At 40.6% G+C, this 20,425-nt stretch overlaps 3 protein-coding genes across 6 annotated transcripts in view; 1 reads left to right on the top strand and 2 right to left on the bottom strand.

Annotated features, from left to right (window-relative positions):
• Positions 1-133: 133 nt before the first annotated feature.
• LOC118285056 (liver-expressed antimicrobial peptide 2) lies at positions 134-1,144 on the bottom strand. Its single transcript, XM_035608372.2, has 3 exons — positions 984-1,144; positions 686-825; positions 134-423 (listed from the first exon to the last, which is right to left on the bottom strand). Exons 1-3 carry the CDS (start codon positions 1,047-1,049, stop codon positions 390-392), a joined length of 240 nt encoding a protein of 79 aa, XP_035464265.1. The 5' UTR covers positions 1,050-1,144; the 3' UTR covers positions 134-389.
• A 796-nt stretch (positions 1,145-1,940) lies between these two features.
• Positions 1,941-11,917, bottom strand: scarb2c (scavenger receptor class B, member 2c). Its single transcript, XM_035608371.2, has 12 exons — positions 11,668-11,917; positions 10,256-10,413; positions 9,465-9,609; positions 8,682-8,873; positions 8,385-8,476; positions 7,577-7,696; positions 6,539-6,717; positions 6,205-6,323; positions 4,438-4,511; positions 3,989-4,040; positions 3,485-3,637; positions 1,941-3,284 (listed from the first exon to the last, which is right to left on the bottom strand). Exons 1-12 carry the CDS (start codon positions 11,788-11,790, stop codon positions 3,246-3,248), a joined length of 1,446 nt encoding a protein of 481 aa, XP_035464264.1. The 5' UTR covers positions 11,791-11,917; the 3' UTR covers positions 1,941-3,245.
• A 2,370-nt stretch (positions 11,918-14,287) lies between these two features.
• rai14 (retinoic acid induced 14) overlaps positions 14,288-20,425 on the top strand; it is a 33,287-nt gene continuing 27,149 nt past the window's right edge. For 2 of the 4 annotated variants that reach the window (XM_047329492.1, XM_047329490.1), the window contains exons 1-2: positions 14,288-14,543; positions 15,870-15,951. In XM_047329492.1, coding sequence (XP_047185448.1) covers positions 15,916-15,951 — 36 coding nt within the window. In that variant the 5' untranslated portion in view covers positions 14,288-14,543; positions 15,870-15,915. Of the gene's footprint in view, positions 14,544-14,803; positions 15,333-15,869; positions 15,952-20,425 lie in introns of those variants that run through there. The other 2 variants (XM_035608123.2, XM_047329491.1) reach the window with 2 other exon arrangements.

Genomic DNA, 20,425 nt, shown 5'->3' with positions numbered 1-20,425 from the left:
TCCATATTTACATTGTTTACAATATGTACAAATAAATATGTAATAATAACATGAACCAATTAACTCAGGGCACCTCACAAACTTTGTGTGAATATTTGTATTGTGTTATTAAAATCATGTTCAGATGCACACAACCTGTCTGATGATTTTTAATCCATATCACTGTAGATGGAGCCATTTTACAGTTCATGTGAGTCCAGCTTTTACAGCTTTGTTTTGCTGCAGTGCAGCGCCAGATCAAATGACTTTAACTGATAAACATCCCACGTGTCTTCAATCAAAGCTAGAATACCAGAGCAATCATTTCAGACGTCGCCTCAGTCCATAAAGTAGATGTTCGTTTAGTAGACAGTCACCTCGACGGAGTTGTGTTTTTGCGTAGCTCTTCTTTAGGTGGAGATCCAGAAGCAACATATATTTTTCCTGCAGAGATAAGGAGAAGCATTTATTGCAGTGTCATTACTGTCTGACTTTGACAACACCATGCAAAATGCACGTGGACACAACTTCACACACTGCACATATAAGAGGTACAGATTTATTTATGGTAAAAAAACTTCTACAATAGTAAATCAAATGTATCAAAAACACAACACTTCTGACTGTTTTGAAATGTCTGTTTCTCCTAAAAGTGCCAAATGTGTGATTACTTTGGCCTCAACCTTTCTGGAAAGCCCTGCTGTACCTGCAGTATTTTGTGCCGCACTCTGAGTGATCTCTGCAGCTTGCACCAACGGCCTTCATGCTGTTCCAACGCCACAGCAGTGACCGCTTGGTCCGCACAATCAAACCATCCCAGTCTTCAGGCAGAGGCAGGGAATTGACCTTAAAAGTCAAACAGAAGATCATTTAGAGGCTCATGATGACCCGCATGATAAACTAAATGGTAATAAAAGAACTGGAGCCTTGGTAAAAATCATAAGCCAATGTGTGCCCTATTAGCAGAGAAGAGATCGAGCATGCCCCAAGGGTTGTCAACTTACCTGAGCGGCACAGATCAAAGACAGCAAAACGGAAAGCACAATGATTTTCTCCTGGAGAGTCCTCATGCTGGTTGCAGGTCAAATTCAAGAGAGATGTTGTTCTGCAGCAGGGCTGGTGTGTGAGTCCACTTGCCACTTAAAGGCTTTATAGGGGTTGGGGAGGAGTTACCCTCTGACATATATTAATTTGTCAGTGTGTTGCCTTAAAGACCGGAGCTGAAGGTTGGCAGAGGAACTGACCTCGAGTAAAACTCAGCCATGCAAACCTCTTTGCATATCAGTTTTATAATGACCACTTGACAACAGAAGTTTATCTACAAGGAGCCGAAGTACACTTTAACCTGGTAATTGAGGGCAATTCCACGTCGGAGGTGTCTAACTGAAACCTCAACGTCTGTCATGGACTGTAGAAATGTAGCGTCTGCATTCACATTTAATTCACCCCCGGAGTCTGGAGTTGATCTGAGCTGCATAGTGTGGACGATGGGAGAGAACAGAAGAAACCCCAGAACGTAATGTCCAAGTGCTGGACCCAGTTGTTTTGGATCCTGAGAAATTCTAAATGGAATTTGACTGAAATTAGAATTGAAAGAAAATTAGACAAGCAAACATGTCCACTAGTTTACCAGTGAGCCAGAGTTGAACCCCTTTTACAACCTGAGCATCTAACTGGCCAAACATGTAAAACCTTCTATAAACTGCTGATGAAAACTTTACACTTTACATGAAATCTATAGGGGTGTGTGCGTGGATATATTTGGAGAGGTTTCAACACCAATTTTGGACATCTGCAAATAATAAATGACTCATAGGGCAATTCATGCTTTATGGTGACCCCCCCTCCCATACAAAAAATAAAAAGCTAGGTAAGTAATGATACAGAACGTTACAGAGTCATGTAACTTGAAAATGTGCTGCAAGCAATGTGTGATGGAGGAAATACTAATCACGCCTGCAGAGCATGAGCCACACAGTTTATTGATGTTATGACAAGACAATGTGCAAACTGTTATATATGTGACCTATTCAGACAGAGTATGTAAACTGTGATTACATATTTATTTAACTATGTAGGTGTAGTTGTTCAAACAATATTATATTTTACATATAAAACGGACAACAAAATTCACACGAGACAGCTCGTCAGCGATGTGTGTGAAACAGTGGTTAAAAATGGTTCATGATAATATCGACATTCTTCTTAGTTGAGAAATGGCCAAATAAAACTCTACGCAAAGTAACAACCATCTGATAAAATTGTTTTAAAGTGCAGAATTTAAGGGCTAAAACCGTAGACCATCCTTAGTGGTTTAACAAATATATACAAAACATTGTTTATTGGGCAAACATTTATCAGTAGCGTCTCTAGCATGAAGCAGTTAATACACTGACTTTGATATAATATCATTAGGAATTAAAAATCACACATTCATGCCAACACATTAGAATTAGTTAACTGTTGAATGATGAGAAGGGCCATGGTTGGCACAATAAACCTTTTCTTTACAGCTACTGTTGAAGTAATACTACTTGGCTTTAATTCAACATGCACTGTTCAGTACTGTGTTTTCACTGAAAGCTACGACAGAGAACGTGGTTTTGAAATGAAACTGATCTGATTCACAATAGCTTCAGCGCTGCAGATGCACCTGAGTGAGGTTTTTTTTTAACAAAATATTCTCCAAACATCAAACTCCTTGAATATCAAATTATCATGAGAACCATTTTCTGACTCCACAGAGATCACATTCTGCCAGCAGTCCTCTTGCACAGCTCGACTTTCCTTTTCACTTTGCTTAGACAATTCAGAAGTGGTCTCTTCAATTTCTGATTCCAGCAGCCTCAGCAACGTCCCCAGAGCAATATTAATCCTGACTATCAGCCACTTCATAAACAATATGGACCAGATTTTTAAAAATGACACTTGTCCCACTCTTTCAAAGAAATGTTTAGATTAGTTCTGAGCTGAATCTCCAGAAGGTTCTACAATCTAAATTGGATTTTGCAGGAGATTTGATTCGGATGATACGACATCATGACACATTAGATCAAAACCTCTAACAAACGACATAAAATAATTCACTTTGTTTCTTAGAACCATTAGGTAAAAAAAGCAGATTAAGTGGTAGCATTCCAGTTTACAGTGGAAGCTGTACTGTTGCTTGGTGGTTAATGGTAAAAACTGCAGAGCCGTTGAACCTTTAAAATGTTGAATTACACTGCAATCGTGGCAGTCGTCTTCTTTTCACATCGCGCTGGGTGCTACGATGAGAGCAGTGGCTGACGCTCAGCAGCAGTGCTCTGAAAAAGTGAAAACAGACACAAAAAGGTTAGATTCAGTTATTAATGTACTCTGCTAGTGTTGTTTCACAACTTTCTTTTTTTGCTTTTCGTTTCTTGTTCTATCTCTCTCCCGGTGCTCACTCAGAAATCTGACTCCAGATGTTGATTGATGTTCTGATCACGTCACAAACTCATTAAAGTTCATTTCGGACACTCACCTCAGGAACCTTGAGTCGACACATCAGGAACATGAAGACTCCACCCAGAATTATGCCGAGACCAATCAGCATAAACGGAATGTTCACCACAACATTCTGCTCGACCGCAATCGTTCGCAGCTTCACGACTGACACGTCGTCAATGATGACGCTCTGAGAAGATGGTAAGAGAAAAGATAACATAAAACCCATAAAATCACTGAATAAAGAAAACCCTGAATGTGTTGATTGGAGGCAAGTTAATGAAAGCAGAGAAGGCCATAAGAATTTATGTTTTATATGCAACTGAATTCCTAACCATGACATTTGATCACTGCTAAACAACTTGAAAAATATCTTTCTGAATGTATGTGGCTTTGCCAAATTGAAATTTTCAAAGCTTTATTCCAAGTTCCACAATTTGAAAAACTTGATATTAGGTTTTATATACAGTATACTATTTCTTTCTTTATGGGTTCACAAATTCAGATTCTTATTTGTGTGTGCGCGCGTGCGTGTGTGTACCTCATTTAGGTAAACCACAGGCAAGACCACTGTCCTCACGTTTCCTGTTTGACTGAAAAGGTAAAATAAAATAGTTCACAATGTTTTATCTGCCATCATATTTATGGTGGTATGTAATTGTTGTGTACAAATACATTACAGTGTACATTTAGCTTTTCCGCGTAATATTTAATAATGTGCACATCTGTTGCTGTTTATTCCTTCAGATGCCAAGAAGATGCGTAACATGAGGCTCGACTATCCAAAAGTCCATTCACAGTGATGATGGTGGCATAATTGCTTTACACTCATCTTACTGGCAACCCTACCCAGACGTGGGCAGTCATTCAGCAATTACAGCTCAGTTTATAGCCAATATGGAGACGGCGGGTTTTTTTATTTATAGAAAAAATAAAAAGAAGCAGTATTTAAATGGCTAAGCAGTTTGTAGACTGATGAAGCTCAGGAACCTGAAGGTGGGAATCTTCTCCACATAGACATTGACCTGGAGCCGCTTTGCTGCTTGCAAAATGATCCCGGTTAGCTGCAAAATAGAATGAAAACTGTGTCAGGGATGCAACTCAACAGTGCCAGACCAGTGTGCAGAAGAACTATACCCAGACCTGTCATGACTGGTGTATGAACAGTTTTCCTCATTATAGCCTTTTCAGTGCTTCAATATCAATATTCAGTTTTCCGTACTGAAACGCTACATTTATGTTCAAGATCTTTATGCTGCACATACTCTTCAGTAAATGTATCTACAAACCGACACACACTGTACTGTTGTGCCTTCTGTAACAGGTGTGTACCTGGATACATCTTTTATTGCAGGTGGTCCAAGTGAAAATCACAGCCCTGACATTGGCACACATGAAGATGTTCGGGGCATCGCAACCCAGCATTTATGACAGGTGTTGAAAGAACTTTGATCAGTTTCTGTGCTCTCATGCAGTTGCGTGATTACAGTATAGGAAGGAGCATAAACAGACAAAACAGTAGCTTGTTCACTGGCTTCAAAGATGCTTTTTGAACTTTGATGCTACCAACCACCTTGAACGTCCGTGTGGATGACGTGAATGTGAATTCATGAAACTAAGCTAACGTTTTTTAATGATTTACAATGAATTTCACTGAAACATTTCATCAGCTCTGCTACTCGTGCCACACAATCCATTTCTCATTTTGTTCAACTTGACTAATCAAGCTTCAGTTCACTAAATATAACATTCCAATGTAGCACTCTAAAAATATAGTTCAACAAGAAAAAGAAAATAGGATCTTTGTACCAAGCGCAGACTGTTTTGCTGCCAAGGAAAAAAACCCAAGTCTGTCTTATAATTAGTCTCAAGTTATTTATAGTTGCACAAATATGTAATGTCTGTATGTCTTTATATTCAGCTTTCCATGCTTTCTTGCAGCATTCAATGCGGTGTCATGTGATGAGTGGAGAGAATAAACTCTTTCACATTTTGAAAGGAGGGTAATGCATTTTGAGGAATTTATTAACTCCCAAATAACTGCACTATTGCATTAACAGTGCATTATTTGCAGTACTTCCATTATATGTTTTAACTGGGAGTATATCTGTCAAATGTTGTTGTTAGCAATATCTTTGGCTGTTGACAGATGGTGCAAAAATACCACCAGACACTAAACACTGTAAAACAAAAGTGGAAAATTTAGCTCGGAATGGTGTGAAGCATCTCAGAATATGTAACTATATTGGTCTTATATATTTTCTATATTTCTATATGTAGTTTATATTTGCTTTTCAAATAGTGACGTATTCACAGTTTTAAAATACTTATAAATTCCAGAATGTTGAACAGATTTAGTCACACCTTGTTTTCCTGAAGCGTTTTTTTTCCCCGTCTGATTTTCTTTATCTTTAGATTAACCACAGGCTCCACTAAGTTATTATTACACATGATAAGAGCTGTTAAAGCTTATCTCAGGTGACAGCTCGGTACCAAGACGGCTGATTTAATTTTGAACCACCTTTTAAGGAAGCAGATAACCTACTGAGCTTGTTCACCACCTAGTGGTTGACATGAATGTAACCGACATTGTCCCAACTTTTACACCACAGATTGCAAATCACCTTTCTACATTGCTACCAATTTTTGTACATTAAAAGAAAATAAAACATGAGTATATGACGTTTAAAAAAAAGGCGGGGATCAACATGTAGACAAATTACTTGTTTAAGTATATAGGTTGATATAACTTCCTACCGGATTGATATCGATGGTCGTCTCGTGTAGCTCTTTTTTAGGCGCCATGCCGAATACATCCTTAACATATTTCTCATCTGCCTGGTAGAAGTGTGGTGAAGACATTATGATGGGAGCTCCTAAACACAGAGATAGTCAGTCAGAATAACATGGTGGAAGACATTAAGGGGAGCAGATTGGGAAAAACAACAGTTCTGGCTTAAACCCACGAAAGCATTCCTCTCATGATGAAACAGCAATTTTAAAGAACATTTGCCTTTGGTGACACAATGAAACCTTGGTTTGTGTGTGTATTGTTTTTGAATTTTTCATGTAAACCAGCTGCACATCCTACCTTGTTTACACGGACTGACATTCAGCAAGCCAGAGCCGAGGCAATTTCCAGCAGGGACACAGAAGCCTGCGTTTGCTGGGTTCACAGTCATATTGGCAAACACCTCGCTGGGAGGAACAAAGCGATACCCAGCGAGCCCCTTCACTGTCACATCCTTCTCATACAGCGCGTACAGAGACCTTGAAAAGAGAGTCAGATGCTGGTTAACCTTTGCAGGGACAAATTAATTCCATAAAGCTGAAAGCAGGGGGGGGGGGGGTACTAAAAACATTTACAGTTTCTTAAACAAAACTAAATGTGTATTCTCAGAAACAGTGACCTCATTCAAGAGGCTAACGCTGACAGCCAAGCTAAACAGATGTCCTTAATCCAATATGCAGATCAGAATAAAGCAGGGGGGAAAGGCTCAGGGAGGCATACTTAGAATAATTGCGGGGAAACTGTTGGACAAGCCAACACAAGCAAGATGGATATGTGGAATACTAGAAAATTAATGGTCACCAAAAGTGGAAGCAAATCGCCTCACCTAACTGAATCACTTTAATATTGTAAACATGGGAGCTTCAGGGCTCAGCTGTGCTCAATAGACCAAAAAAAAATGAATGTCAAAGTTCAACATAATGTTAAACTCTAAGTAAAAAGAAACCCAAACTCTTTTCAGAGAAAACTAACCTCACGTTACAATATAATTTCTGTAACAACATAATCAACTAGAACTTCATCTGAACATATACTCTTTAGATAAATATATATAATTTTTTGTCATAAATGTTATTATTAATTTGTTGTCACTAGTATTAGGTAATGTCACTAGGTAGTGACAGTGGTGTCAATTTATCCATTTTAATTTTATATTTTCTAATTTTGTGAAATTTTAACATTACTCAGGTAGAGGCTTTAAAATAAGATGTATTATTTATCTTGTAATTTTCTATATAAAATAATCAATCGATCAATTTGGTGGTTGCAGAGTAACACTAGTGAGAAAACAGCATTCAGTCTTCAGGCACCTTGGCTTCAAATAAACTGTCCACCCACCTGCACAGGTCAGAGGTGAACATGTAGAGAGCCTCACTCTTCGTGATGACTGGGTGGAAAGATGCTCCATTGGTTCCATTGATCATGTTGCACTCATCAGATGTCCACCAATCCAACGAACTGTAAGCACAAACATTTTTGGGTGATGCAGGCTTTTAAATGCCCCAGCATTCAAACAGGTCATCGCTTTTCCTTTGCCAGCTCCATTGCAGGACTGCCTCCACTACCACTTTGTCAGGCAAGAAATGTGTTTTTAAATGTTTAAAAATTGTGTCTGCTTGTAGTACATCAAGACTGGAAATGATTTTAGGTTAAGAGAAAGCTGCAGCTGCTGAGGCTGAACAACAGTCCTCTGTGTGTTAAAGGAATAATTTGACATTATGGTCTAACCTGTAGGTTTGTATTGGACGGACAGAAACAGTACGAGAGTGATACAGATCATCATTATACCTCACTATCAGAGAACAATGAAGAGTGTGAAACACACGTTTTACAAGAAAAACTGAGATCAAAGAGACTTAGAGCTCGTCTGTGGAAGACTCTGTTTGTTGTGAATTGCACAGATAACCAAACGAGCTAGTGAGCTAACTGATGAACCTGAATAATGATGTCATCAACCCTTGTAAAGACACACCCTCAAACGTGTTCCTCACCTTTGTGCTTCCTGAATCTTATCAAACAAGAGTGAAAATGTGCCTTGATTATATTCCTGTATGATACAATCAGCTGCTATCACTACATATTATTTCCATATCATTAGTGATAATTCTACTATTTGGTGCTGGAGGTGAGAGGACTGACTGATCACCTTTGCCCGTTCCAGGTATCCACTCTAGCAAAGTCCTTGTAGTTTTGCTGGCCAGTGAAGAAAAGATATTCACCATCATTGGAGGCATTGGTCTAAAGAAAGAAAAAGAAAAAAGATTAGGCCAAAAAGCAACAATGGAATAGCTGGTCCCATAATGACATTATACAGCTGGTACAATTAAACAGAAAGTCTGGATTAAATAAATGTCTGTGTAATTAATCAGATTTATTTTCTACCACTTAACGATTATGAACTCTCCAGTTGCCACAAAGTATACAGCGTGCCTAAATGTGACACCTTATAGAAGAGTCCGAAAACATCGTCCAGGTCAGGCTTAAAGGTTTTCAGGGCTTTGAGCAGGGCGTCTTCATATCCCCACAGCAGCTCGCCCACGGTGCGGGTGGTGAACAGGCCTTCGTCAGCGGCCCTCATGTAGGAGGAGATCAGGTTGGCCTCTAAAGACGAGTCCTTGAATTGCTCCATTACCGTCTGAAAGAAGAAGAAGAGGAGTCTAGTTAAAGACGAGCTCTACAAGATCCGAGGTAATATAATATATAAAGAATTTTAACACAGAATTACTGCCTTGCGGTTGTATACCTCCGCCAACCAGTCAGGTTACAGGAAATACAGTATGGTCACAATGGCCCTTTCTGTTGCCTAGTTACGCTGTTAAATAATGGCCAGAAAAGTGGTTTTGCAGAGCATTATGAAGTTGACCTCTGATCTTTTGGATGTAAAATGTCATCACTTTGTCATTTTATCAAATGAATTGTTGACAAATGTCATTTCCTTGTGTCCAAGTGAACTTTTGTGCCAAAATTTGAAGAAATTCCTTTGAGGCGTCACTGAGATCTTTGTTTCACAAGAATGGAATAAGCGGACAACTCAAAAAGAGAATGTAAAAAAAAAACAATTTTTGTCTCAAATTTTTTTAAGACAATATTGCTATTGCTTTTTCATCATCTCAGAACTATGTAATGTTACCCCACAGTATAAGTTTATGGTAATACAAAATACCACAAAGCTATACTGTGTCTCATCAGTATATTATTTAGTAAATCATTGATTTCTTGGGCTCACCAGGGCAGGAATGTTGACTGTCCTGATGAGGTCACTCTCTGGACCGCGGGACATGTCACGCTGGAATATGTAGGTTTTAGTGTTGACCGCTGTTACTTTAGTGCCATTATCATTGAAGCTCACTTGTTCCATAGGTCGGTACTCCCTGTGTACAGAAACATAACGGTTAACTGGGTGAAAAGATGCTATGTGCAATATTAAATACAGCTTTACATCGGGATGAATGAAAGGGATTTTCCATCATGTGCAGCTTTTCCACGGACAAGAATCTCACATGTACTATACCTTCAACGTCCCCACTTCAGACATAGAAAAGACTATATGTTCTATATCATCGCTGAACTTGTAACTTAATCATGTATTCAGTTATTCAAAAAAAACTGTGTTCTTTTACCAAAGTAAGGTTTCTGTTTTGACACCCAATAGTACTGATACTGCAAATCACTTTGCATATCTGACTTAACTACAGTATAATGCATAGTAGCAGTGGTTTCCTTTGGGTTATATTGACCTGACTGATATCATGTGAGTGTCTAGAACCCACATCATGACAACTGTTGTGCAATGGTGACAACTTCTGTCTACATTCTAATGTTCTCATTTTCTTTTTACTGATGTGATGATTTATCTTCCTCTGCTCATTTTTTTTATGACGAGGCATCTCGCCAGCTTTGGCTTTCCCTCCTTTAGGACAGAGCCTCTTTGTTCTCACAGTGACGTCTACGCTTCTGTTTTATTGACCAGATGAATAGACAAGCAAAACTGAAGCTTTACTCCAATTCTAATTTCACCTGTATGTATATGGACCAATCTCCACCACAGCCGGCCTGTCCCCATCCAGCACCTCTAGGGGATTGGTCAGATTGAAGAAGTAAAACTGCATGTAGATCGGTGCCGGTGGATTCTCCCATGCCTCAAAAGCCTCTGTGCCATTCTCCAAAACGACTTCCTATGTGGGGGAAAGGTCAGTGTTTTAATTGTCTTGCACAGTTCAGAAAATGGTGTAACAGGCTATATTCTGCTGACTAAGCTGTCCTCACATCATATGACAAGTTTGTCATACAATGACCGGTGTCGTTGCAGCACTGTTCCAGATTTTGTTCAGACTTTATAATTGGCTTCCAAAACTAATGCCTGTGAAAACAAAATATTGTGTGTATACATATATATATATATATATATATATATATATATATATATATATATATATATATATATATATATATAATTGATCCTTGATATTTTGAGATTTTTAGACTCAAAACCACCTTCTCTTTGAAGCCAAGCCATATTTGGGCCAAGTGGCAACCTTTTATATATGGTCTACGGATTTGGGCATTGATATCTTGCAATCATTTTTTATTTTGGGGGTGTTATTAACCAATTTTGCCATTAATAAGATTGTATTGATGGTAGAGAATATTTAAATATTGACGAGAGTAATATAAGAATTCATAAGCTAAAAAGATAATAATGACGGGGGAAATGTGTGTTTGTAGTACGCTAAATTTCCCCCATATCTGTGGCCTTATAAGAACAAAACAAAAAAAACAGTCAGTACAGGATGATTTTGGCATACAGAAAGCGTGTTTGTCTTTGACCCTATAAAGTTTGGTCAGGCTAGAAATAACACTTATTATACTATAACACCACTGGTTGAAAAAATATGAAAATATACGATTTGCAGAGATATTTTTGGCTGGTCATGGTTTTGGAGCTCATTCACAATGCAGACAAGGTTTGAATAAAACTACCTGCAACTACCTGATCTGCTCTGACGCGGATTGAGCCAAAGGCTACAACAGGGAGAGATGTCAGAGAGTAGATTCATCACCAGGTATTTTCGTTTTACAGTTATCATGTATACAAATACTCCTTCAACAGCTGAACACGTGGTTCAATAAACGGACAACACACATGTTGTTGTTTATGACGGTACTGGCAGCTGCGACATCAACACGTTAAACTCAATGAGCCACCTGAAATTACGTTTCTATGCGAGTCATCTGGAAAACATTCAGCTGAGCTGCTCCGCTGCATTCTTTCCCCAAAACAAAACTCGTGACGCTGTGTTTCGGTTTCCTCACAGCATCTGTGGCTCGGTTCGTTGTTTCAGCCAAGTCGAGCTAAGTGAACTAGCATCAGCAAGTCACCAAAACACTGCAGTGAAGACGTTGGCCTGCAAAACATGGGGGACGCTCACCCTTTTCACCATCGACTGCACGAGACGTGGAAACACGTTGGACAGGACCAAAGAAATGCCGGCGATCAGAAACAGCATAGAAAACACTCCGATGCAGTAAATGCAACATGTTTTCATCAGCATGATGATGATGATGATGAGGAGGAGGAGGAGGAGGCTGCGGCGGGCGGGCCACGGACAGGTTCGGCTCCCAGTGAAAGCTTCCACTGACACTGTGTTTTTGTTTTTCAGATCCCAGGAAGTGGCTCGGTCCAACACTTCCGGAATTAAAATAGTTCACGACAATCACTTCCGCTTTCGTCGACCGCTCCCTAGAGCAGGGAGTCGTGACTAATCACACTGCATGTGAATGTGTTTAAAATGAGCTCGTGAAAATGATATAAGTTTAAAAATGAGTTGTGCTCGAACAACCGGTTGGTGGCGGACAAAATAACTCTTTTTACACGTTAGCTGGCCATGAAAGCCAAAATGTGGGGCGATACCTATCTTGCAGATTAACAGCCTTTGTTTTTAATCACATGACAGTGACATCGTTGATTAGCTCTTTAGCCAGAGCCTTCTGTGAACCATTTTGTTTCAAACATAGTCAAGTAAATCCCCGATTAACATATAATACTGCAGTTTGGATTGGTATGAGATGAACAACAGACTTGACATTTCTTGCTAATGTGCAAAAGTAAACATTAAAACAAAAAGTGGGTGGAAATGTTACAACAAACGCTCGTGTTCAATTAATCCAAGAAATGTTTCCCTTCTGTACAATGATGCATTATTGGGAGCATGGGTTTGTGTTTTACGTAACCAGAGAATTACGAAATTGAATTAGATAAATGTTTCACTGAAATTACAACAGAATATATATCTTGGAATGCAAGCCAATGGTTTAGATTTTTTTTTTTTTTAAATTAGGGTTTGGTTAGCTACGAGTAAACAGAAAAGATTGTGCTACTACTGCTTTTTGGTGTAGGGCCATGAACAAAGTGGGCACTTCAGGGCAACAAATATTATCTTTATTAAACATGGTGGTTTGGTTTGAATAACTTCACATTTGTTTGCTTCTATGAACCAGGAAGCAGATTATTACCTACAAGTTCATTCAAGTTCTTTTTTTAAATATAATTGTATCATTATAAATTTGGCTTTTTTCCCCAATAATTTTCAAGTTTAAATAGAGACACACATTTCCCACTAGATGTCAGTGTGTCAACATTCCAAAACAGTTCATGCTACTGCCTACATTCTTTGCAACTCAATAAACATAATACTTAGTAATACTTTCATGTAGAAGGGGCCACACCTCACCTAAGATGACTAACCAGTGATCTAAATGTATGTGTCAGTGTCTCCTTCTCTCATTTTCCTTTCCGTGACAGTTTAAACCAAAAAAATCAAAAAACTCAAATAGCATAATTTGAAAGACAGAACTGTTTATACTCATATATAAACATTATGAGATCCGCAATGTTAATGTTTGTAAAAGATCACAATAAACTGTATTTGAACGATACACACTGAATTGAGTAAAAAGTGGTGAAAAAATTAAATATAAATATATTGTATAGAGATGAGAATATTGGGTTTGAATGAATCATTTCGACAGACAGTGAAGTCTGCAGCATTACAGCACTGCAGCTCAGACACGTTCTTACCTGCATTGATAGGTTTCATTGAAATGCTGTTGTGACATAGCCCCATAAAATCAACATGACCCGTCTGACAAGCAGAGTTTCCCAACTTTACAGATGCTACAGATCTTGTCCTGGTATCACATTACCGGGTGGGCAAGATGACAGCCTGTGTAGAGACTAATTAATGTATTCTGAGATGCATTGTGGGAGATGTAGGATTCAGCAATACGACTCAAGACAACTTTAAGACACAAAATTATTACAAAAAGAAAGGACACAAACGACTCCAAGGTTACAAAAAAATTACAAAAAAAGAGAGGCAAACAACAACTACAAAGAGACACACAATCTGGTCAAAACATATAAACTGAGATTAATTCACACCAATATTCATAATGCTCTCTCCAAGAGGTGTCACTGTGTTTTTTGTTTGTTTTTGTGGGAAATGTCCCTTTAACCAGAACATGAATGGGCCACTATGGAGGACACGAGAGGGGCTCGGTCGCCGCGGTCACGAGCGCTTCGGCAGAGTGACGTCACTTTCCTAAACCGGGCAACGGCCGAGTTGAGTCGCGAGCGAGAGAGAGAGAGAGAGAGACAGAGAGAGAGAGAGAGAGAGAGAGAGAGAGAGAGAGACAGAGAGAGAGAGACAGGCAGGGGGAGAGGGGGAGAGAGAGAGAGAGAGAGAGAGAGAGAGAGATAGATAGAGAGAGAGACAGAGAGAGAGAGAGAGAGAGACAGGCAGGGGGAGAGAGAGAGAGAGACAGAGAGACAGAGAGAGAGACAGAGAGAGAGAGAGAGAGACAGGCGGGGGGGGGAGAGAGAGAGACACACACAGAGAGAGAGAGAGACAGAGAGAGAGAGAGAGACAGAGAGAGAGAGAGAGAGAGACAGAGAGAGAGAGAGAGAGATATATTTTTTAGATTTTTTAAAAACAACTTTTATTAAAATTTACCAGAGAGAGAGAGAGGCGGGGGGGGGGGGGGAGAGTGTCCACGAACAGCCCAACTTTTGAATGTATGCGAGCCGAGTCGGGCCGGTGTGTGTGTGTGTGTGTGTGTGTGTGTGTGTGTGTGTGTGTGTGTCGCTTCTCCTCCTCCTCCTCCTCCTCCTCCATGCATCCCGCCTGCTCGACTCTTCGCGGCCGCTCGCAGTTTCCTCGCCGGCCCGTTTCCAGCCCGAGTGGAGTTTTGGCACAAGAGGCGGTTCGTGCTTCATGTGGCCGCTGCTGCTGCGACACGGAGCCGGGTAAGAGGAGCGTCGCGGGGGTCTCGCGTCGCGCTCACACGTCGCCCCCGGCGTGTTTCATGTGGCGGTCACCAGAAGCCTCAGAATGAAGAGTTTTGTTGTGGAGCTGTAGCTCGCTCCGGGGCGGGGGGACGGGGGGGGGACGGGGGTCGATGCGACCTACGACTTGTTTGGTGGACAACGATCACGTCGCGCGCATTCTCTGATACTTTTTCGTTTGTTGCTAAACGAGCTGCGGCTTCTGTCTCCGGCTCGTTCGCGCGACCAGCCACGCACGCCGCGCGCTTCGAGTGGAGCAGTGTGGGAACACGAACACAGGTGACCCGTAGTCGGTCCACCGCCGTCTTGTGTCCACGTTGTATCATCGAGTTTGGCCGATGCGTTCAAGTTGCAGTTTGCCGTGCAACAGTTTGCGTTTAACACTTCGAGTGGGTGTGATATTTCTCTATTGGCTTCTGATGTCTCGTTCTCTGTCTATACTACCACTTCCTCATTGTGGTGTAAATCTGAGTTGATGTGGTTGGCAGATGTGTCAATCAGAATGTCTTGAATGTAGACCCTTCTGCACCAAACAGCTCCTCTCTCAGTGCATCAGTGAAACTCTTAGGGCTCGCCCTCAACTTTTGCTTTGTGTCTGCAAAACCCCCTGTGAACACAAACATGAAAAAGATCCCTGTAGGACCAAACTTGCAGCCCTGGTTGCAAAAGAGGCTCCCATTTCTTACACATGGCTTCCAGTTGAAATAGAAGCAGACAGGCAGGACGCCGGACATAACAGTAATGGAGTAGGTAAGTAAGTACGCTAATTTTGGCCGAAACACTCGCCAGGGGGCCAAATCCTTGACAAGGTCGTTTTCAGGAAGGAAAACCTAGAAGTGTCCTCAGGCAGTTACAGTGCAAACAATCCAGTCACAGACACATCCCCGAGGGTTTTGTGGTGATTCGAAACATCCCTGTAGGAAACAACCCAAAGCCGGATTCCATTTCCAGAAAACAGGTTTCAATTAGGATTTGCATGTGTCCATTCCCAAAGCTGCCGACTATTACTCAGAACTGCAAACGTTTCCTCGGATTTGTGACAGCGTGAGTGTTGTGATCAAACTCCTTGTGAAAACTTAGTACTGCATATTTGAAAGTTTCAACGCCGATGCTGCACTGCACATTCACTCACGTCGGCCGGAGCTCGTGTGCAGTGTCGCAACACGGTTCATAAGTCTGGTCGTTTAGTCTTTTCAGTGAAACTAAATCACATTTGAAAAGGGGGTAAACATCGCTGAGGCTGAGTTTAAACATCTGGAATTTTTTTCTTTTTCTCCTTCTTCTCAGCCTCGTCTGAGTGATTGAGTGAGTGACTGCATGGACCAGACTGAACATGAAGAGCCTTAAAGCCAAGTTTAGGAAAACCGATGTAAGTACTTTAACATATGTTCATGGCTGTATGTTAAGTGTGTGCACATGTATCCATGTGTGCGTGTGTGTGTATGTCTGCATGGCTGAGTCAGTGTCTGTGTATGTATGTACAGCATGAGCAGTCGCAGATGATTTATGATTGAGTTTCTTATCCGTGGGATCAGCAGCGCCCGGTGGCTTGTTGATGTTTTCCTCGTTGTTTTAGAAAAAAATAAATAGTTTTGAAATGTAAAATAAATGGATTTTAACTACAATGTCTAATGTCATCCACTCAGAGCACACTCTATGCTCTTTTAAGCAAAAACAAAAATCCTGCCATGCTCAATTTCACATGGCAGCTTCTTAGCTCTGATTGTGGGTGTCATGTGAATTTTAGGGACCCCAAAAAAAACTGGGTCACAAGGTTGAAAAAGCCGTGATTTGCGGCGACAGCGATATGATACACACAGACAACGCAGGAAACCACGCACTTTTCATGTTGAGTCACTTTGAAAAGCTTTCTTTTTTTTCTTAATCCTACGGAGACCACAAATACATCCAGATACTCTGACTCTGCTCTGCTCCAGATCAGGAGCGGATCCAACGGACTGTGACTCAGTCTTTTGGGAGGAATTTCTCCACATTGGTTTTTCAGTCACTCAGGAACAGTCTTAAGATACTCCACACAAAGGAAGTGAGGCGTCTCCACACAGCATCTGACTCATCTGTTGTCACGGTGACCGTAGACAGGAAAAGTCTGGCGGGCTGCTGGATGAATGGGGATAGAGCGGAGGGAGTGTCACAAGTGGAGAAGTCGGGAAATGGAGTGAAGAGCGCAAACTAAGTGAGACACTTGGTTAATGTCGACATTTTCCATGAGATTAAGAGTGTGTGGTGGGACAGTATGCCTCGGTTGAGAGAGAGACTGTCCCACAGAGGAATAATTAGGTGAAAACATACTTGCTTTTACTCAATTATAGCCACAACATACTGCACTGCAGGGCATACATGCAGCATGGGTTATTAAAGAGAGAAAGACTTCTGCTTGTAGAGACTAACAGATCAGATCACCGGACTTAAAGAACCTCCAAACGTGCTGTTAAAACACTGTATGAGGAATTGAAAACCTGAAGAACATTTCTGCGATTTTCCATGGGCCTACGTCCTGATATTAGTAAATGATTACAAATTCAGTCAGCTATGTAGAGCAGCACAATAGTGTCTATTGTTCTAGAAAATGTAGAGTCCAGGATTGGGCTGCAAAGGTCACAATCCTTCCTCCTCAGTGAGCAGAAGGGTTGGGGGGAGGCCGTCTCACCTTTTACAAGGTGCTTTTCAGGTTAAAAACCTGTGTCCTTACATTAGAGGTTGTAAGTTGTCTGAGATTGATGCCAGTTTGGAGTGAAATGCTTGTCCTCCCTGAAATAGCCAGTTGTGGGCGGTTTGAGAGAAGAAAGAGAAGTGCAGTGGATGTGAATGTTGCTTGGAAACACGACTGAAGCCATTTGCTGCCTTTGCAGAATTCACACCCACATACATTGTCGCAGTTTGATCGCTTGTTCCTCAGATCATTCCTCACAATTTTACGGTTTTCCTTGTTTAAATGCGTGTGCACTGATATGTTACTGTTTGGAAAAGGAAACTAAACTGCATGGTCTTGCTGCACGCGTGCACTTCCAGTTTCATGCAAAGCCCTGTCCATCATTCAGGACCTCTGTGTTGTGTGTATGTCGTGCTGTGTTTGCATATCTACTGTGATTGACAGTGTGCTTCTTTCCTCCTGCATTCTGGAAAAGTATGTCTGACCAACTTTAGTTTGCATTCGTTTTGTTTGGGGAGGAAACCTGAGTAAATTGGTGCCACGATTATGTTGCATTCTTAGTGATTAAAATGATGGTCATGATTAAGCAATGCAGAAAAAAAGCCCTACAAGCCAGAGTGTTTATCCTTTTGAGCCAACAGTCATTCCATTGCTTTTTATAGAAACCCCGAACAACCCTAATAGAAAGAAAATATCTCTTTGGTTCTATTTTAGGCAGCATGTGTGTGTCACTGACAGATTACTAAGGAATGTTCCCCCCAAAAACCAACCCTTTTTTTATTTTTTTAAATAACAAAATAACAGAAACTTAATGCCCTCGTAAATAGCTTTTTTATGAAGTCATGACATTTCCTGATAGCGTGTAATGGAGTACGTGTTTTTAGTGTTGGATCTTTACTAAACGCTTCAGTTTGAGGACTGTACCGCAGTGCAGTGAACTGACGGCAGCCTGGCCTTCAGTCAAACACCTCTAAACCATGAGGCCTGAATGAAGTAGAAGTGTGAAAAATGGGACTGAAGAACAGAATAGGATGTGTTTTTACTGTAATATGATACAGGCAGTTAATGGGCTGAATGTGGGGCTGACTGATGATGAAGCCCTGGCTGTTTATTTTCATAAATCTATGGCTGGTTCATGATTTAAATGTCCAAAAGCTAGACCACAACATAGTTCAAGAATAAATAAACAGTACACTATATATATGATGCAGCCATTAATAATGTTTTGATATCTAAATCTCTGTTGTGAACAAAACCTTCTTCATCCCTATCTTAGTTACATCGGTCAGACATTTTACACAACATGCAAACACTCCTGGCCCACACAGGGTTCATTATGTCGAAGAACAGTGCAGCCCCACGGAAGTTTAAATTTAAAACTGTATTTCCCCTCATGAATTTTTCAAACCTGATGAGAAATTATTCATGCTGAACAGCAGGCATTGTGTAACAATTTACGCAGACAAGGCATTTTACCATCTGATGCAGTGGTGTGATGACATCTCGGGTTTAAACATTAAAACTCGATCAGTTAGGATGATAGTTGCCGAGAGGGAGATAAAGAATGTGTATATGCACAACACATTATTGCCCTTTATACTATTAACTACAAAACCTCAACCTCTGATATTTACATCCACATGCACTTTACTTTGTCTGACTCAGGCCTCATTTCTGAAATTCAGGTGGTAGGAGTGTTTTTATTTTTGTCATTAAGATACTGACTTTCACAATGGGTTTATAGCTTATTGTTGTTAAGTCCCAAAGAGCCAGTGATTGTTTTTAGGTTAATTTCCTACTTTAAAGTTTTTAATAAAGTTTATTGATTCGGCTGCTGTACCTGATGGTGTCAGCTACAGAAATGAAGGTGATCAATTCTGATTTGATTTGAAGGTCGGGTTGCATGAAGATTAACAGTTTTGTGGGTCTCTGAGACTATATTCACACAGAAAATGATAATTAATTTCACACGCTACACATTGTGCCACTTATATACCAGTGTGTGTGATTGTTTGAAAATATGTTTGGTCATACTTTTACAGCCGGAAAGAACGTGTTTTGCATGAACGTGTCACCAGGTTAAGTAGATCAGCTTTCTCAAACGCTGCAGTGTGAATGCACTGTGAGGCTTAGAAGTGTGAAAGGGCCACCTACTCCAAATGCTCCTGCATTTCCAATCTCAACATTAAATCTACATTAATGCTACACAAAAGATTAACTGAGAGCACAGTGGAACTGTGTGATTTTCCCCCCAAGGATTAAACAGGACTGGTTATTATTCCTGTATCATTGTTTTGCACAAGGATCATCATTGTTGTGTTGTGGTCTATACCAGCCTTCTGTGCACTGCAGCGCCTGGGACGGAGAAACTGCAGTGTTGCTTTATCAAAACTCTGTGAGCAGGTGTGTGGTTATGCAAGGTCAAAGTGAATCGGCGGAATTCTTTAGTGTGTGTGTGTGTGTGTGTTCTGAAATATTTCTGTCTGCTAGACTCAGTGTCTGGGGTTGAGTGTTTTTGAGTCTATTTCTGCTGGGGTATTTCTTTGGAATACATCATTGACATTTTGGGATTTGTTTGTGGATCATGTCAGCTAAGCCAATTTGGCCCAAACAGTCAGTAAAGCAGTCAATATAATTAATTGTGTGTGTGTGTGTGTGTGTGTGTGTGTGTGTGTGTGTGTGTGTGTGTGTGTGTGTGTGTGTGTGTGTGTGTGTGTGTGTGTGTGTGTGTGTGTGTGTGTGTGTGTGTGTGTGTGTGTGTGTGTGTGTGTGTGTGTGTGTGTGTGTGTGTGTGTGTGTGTGTGTGTGTGTGTGAGAGAGAGAGAGAGAGCAGTGTTAAAGACAAGCAGACGGTGTAATCTGGCTTCTGGGAACAGGTTTGGCAAACGGCCACATGGAGACTTACAAGCATTTGGCTTCAGCCACGTCTGAACGGTCAACTGTCACACGTGGTTATGCTGCACTGTTTTGCTGACAATGTCTTTGTCACGTTCAAATTAGACCTCATTGATGCAATTTCAATTCAGCTCAATCAATTTCTCTTTATTTTGACACACAAAGAATTGACGTGGGCAAAAAACTTAAGATTAAACAGTAAGATAATATAAGAATGTAAATGATACTGTATTGTGTTTATGAATTGATCAATGAAATTGTTATTCAAATATGTGGG

The sequence above is a fragment of the Scophthalmus maximus genome, chromosome 20 (genome assembly GCF_022379125.1).
Source record: "Scophthalmus maximus strain ysfricsl-2021 chromosome 20, ASM2237912v1, whole genome shotgun sequence".
In the NCBI taxonomy this organism is placed as follows: domain Eukaryota; kingdom Metazoa; phylum Chordata; class Actinopteri; order Pleuronectiformes; family Scophthalmidae; genus Scophthalmus; species Scophthalmus maximus.
This window is presented reverse-complemented; position numbering and strand designations above follow the sequence as displayed.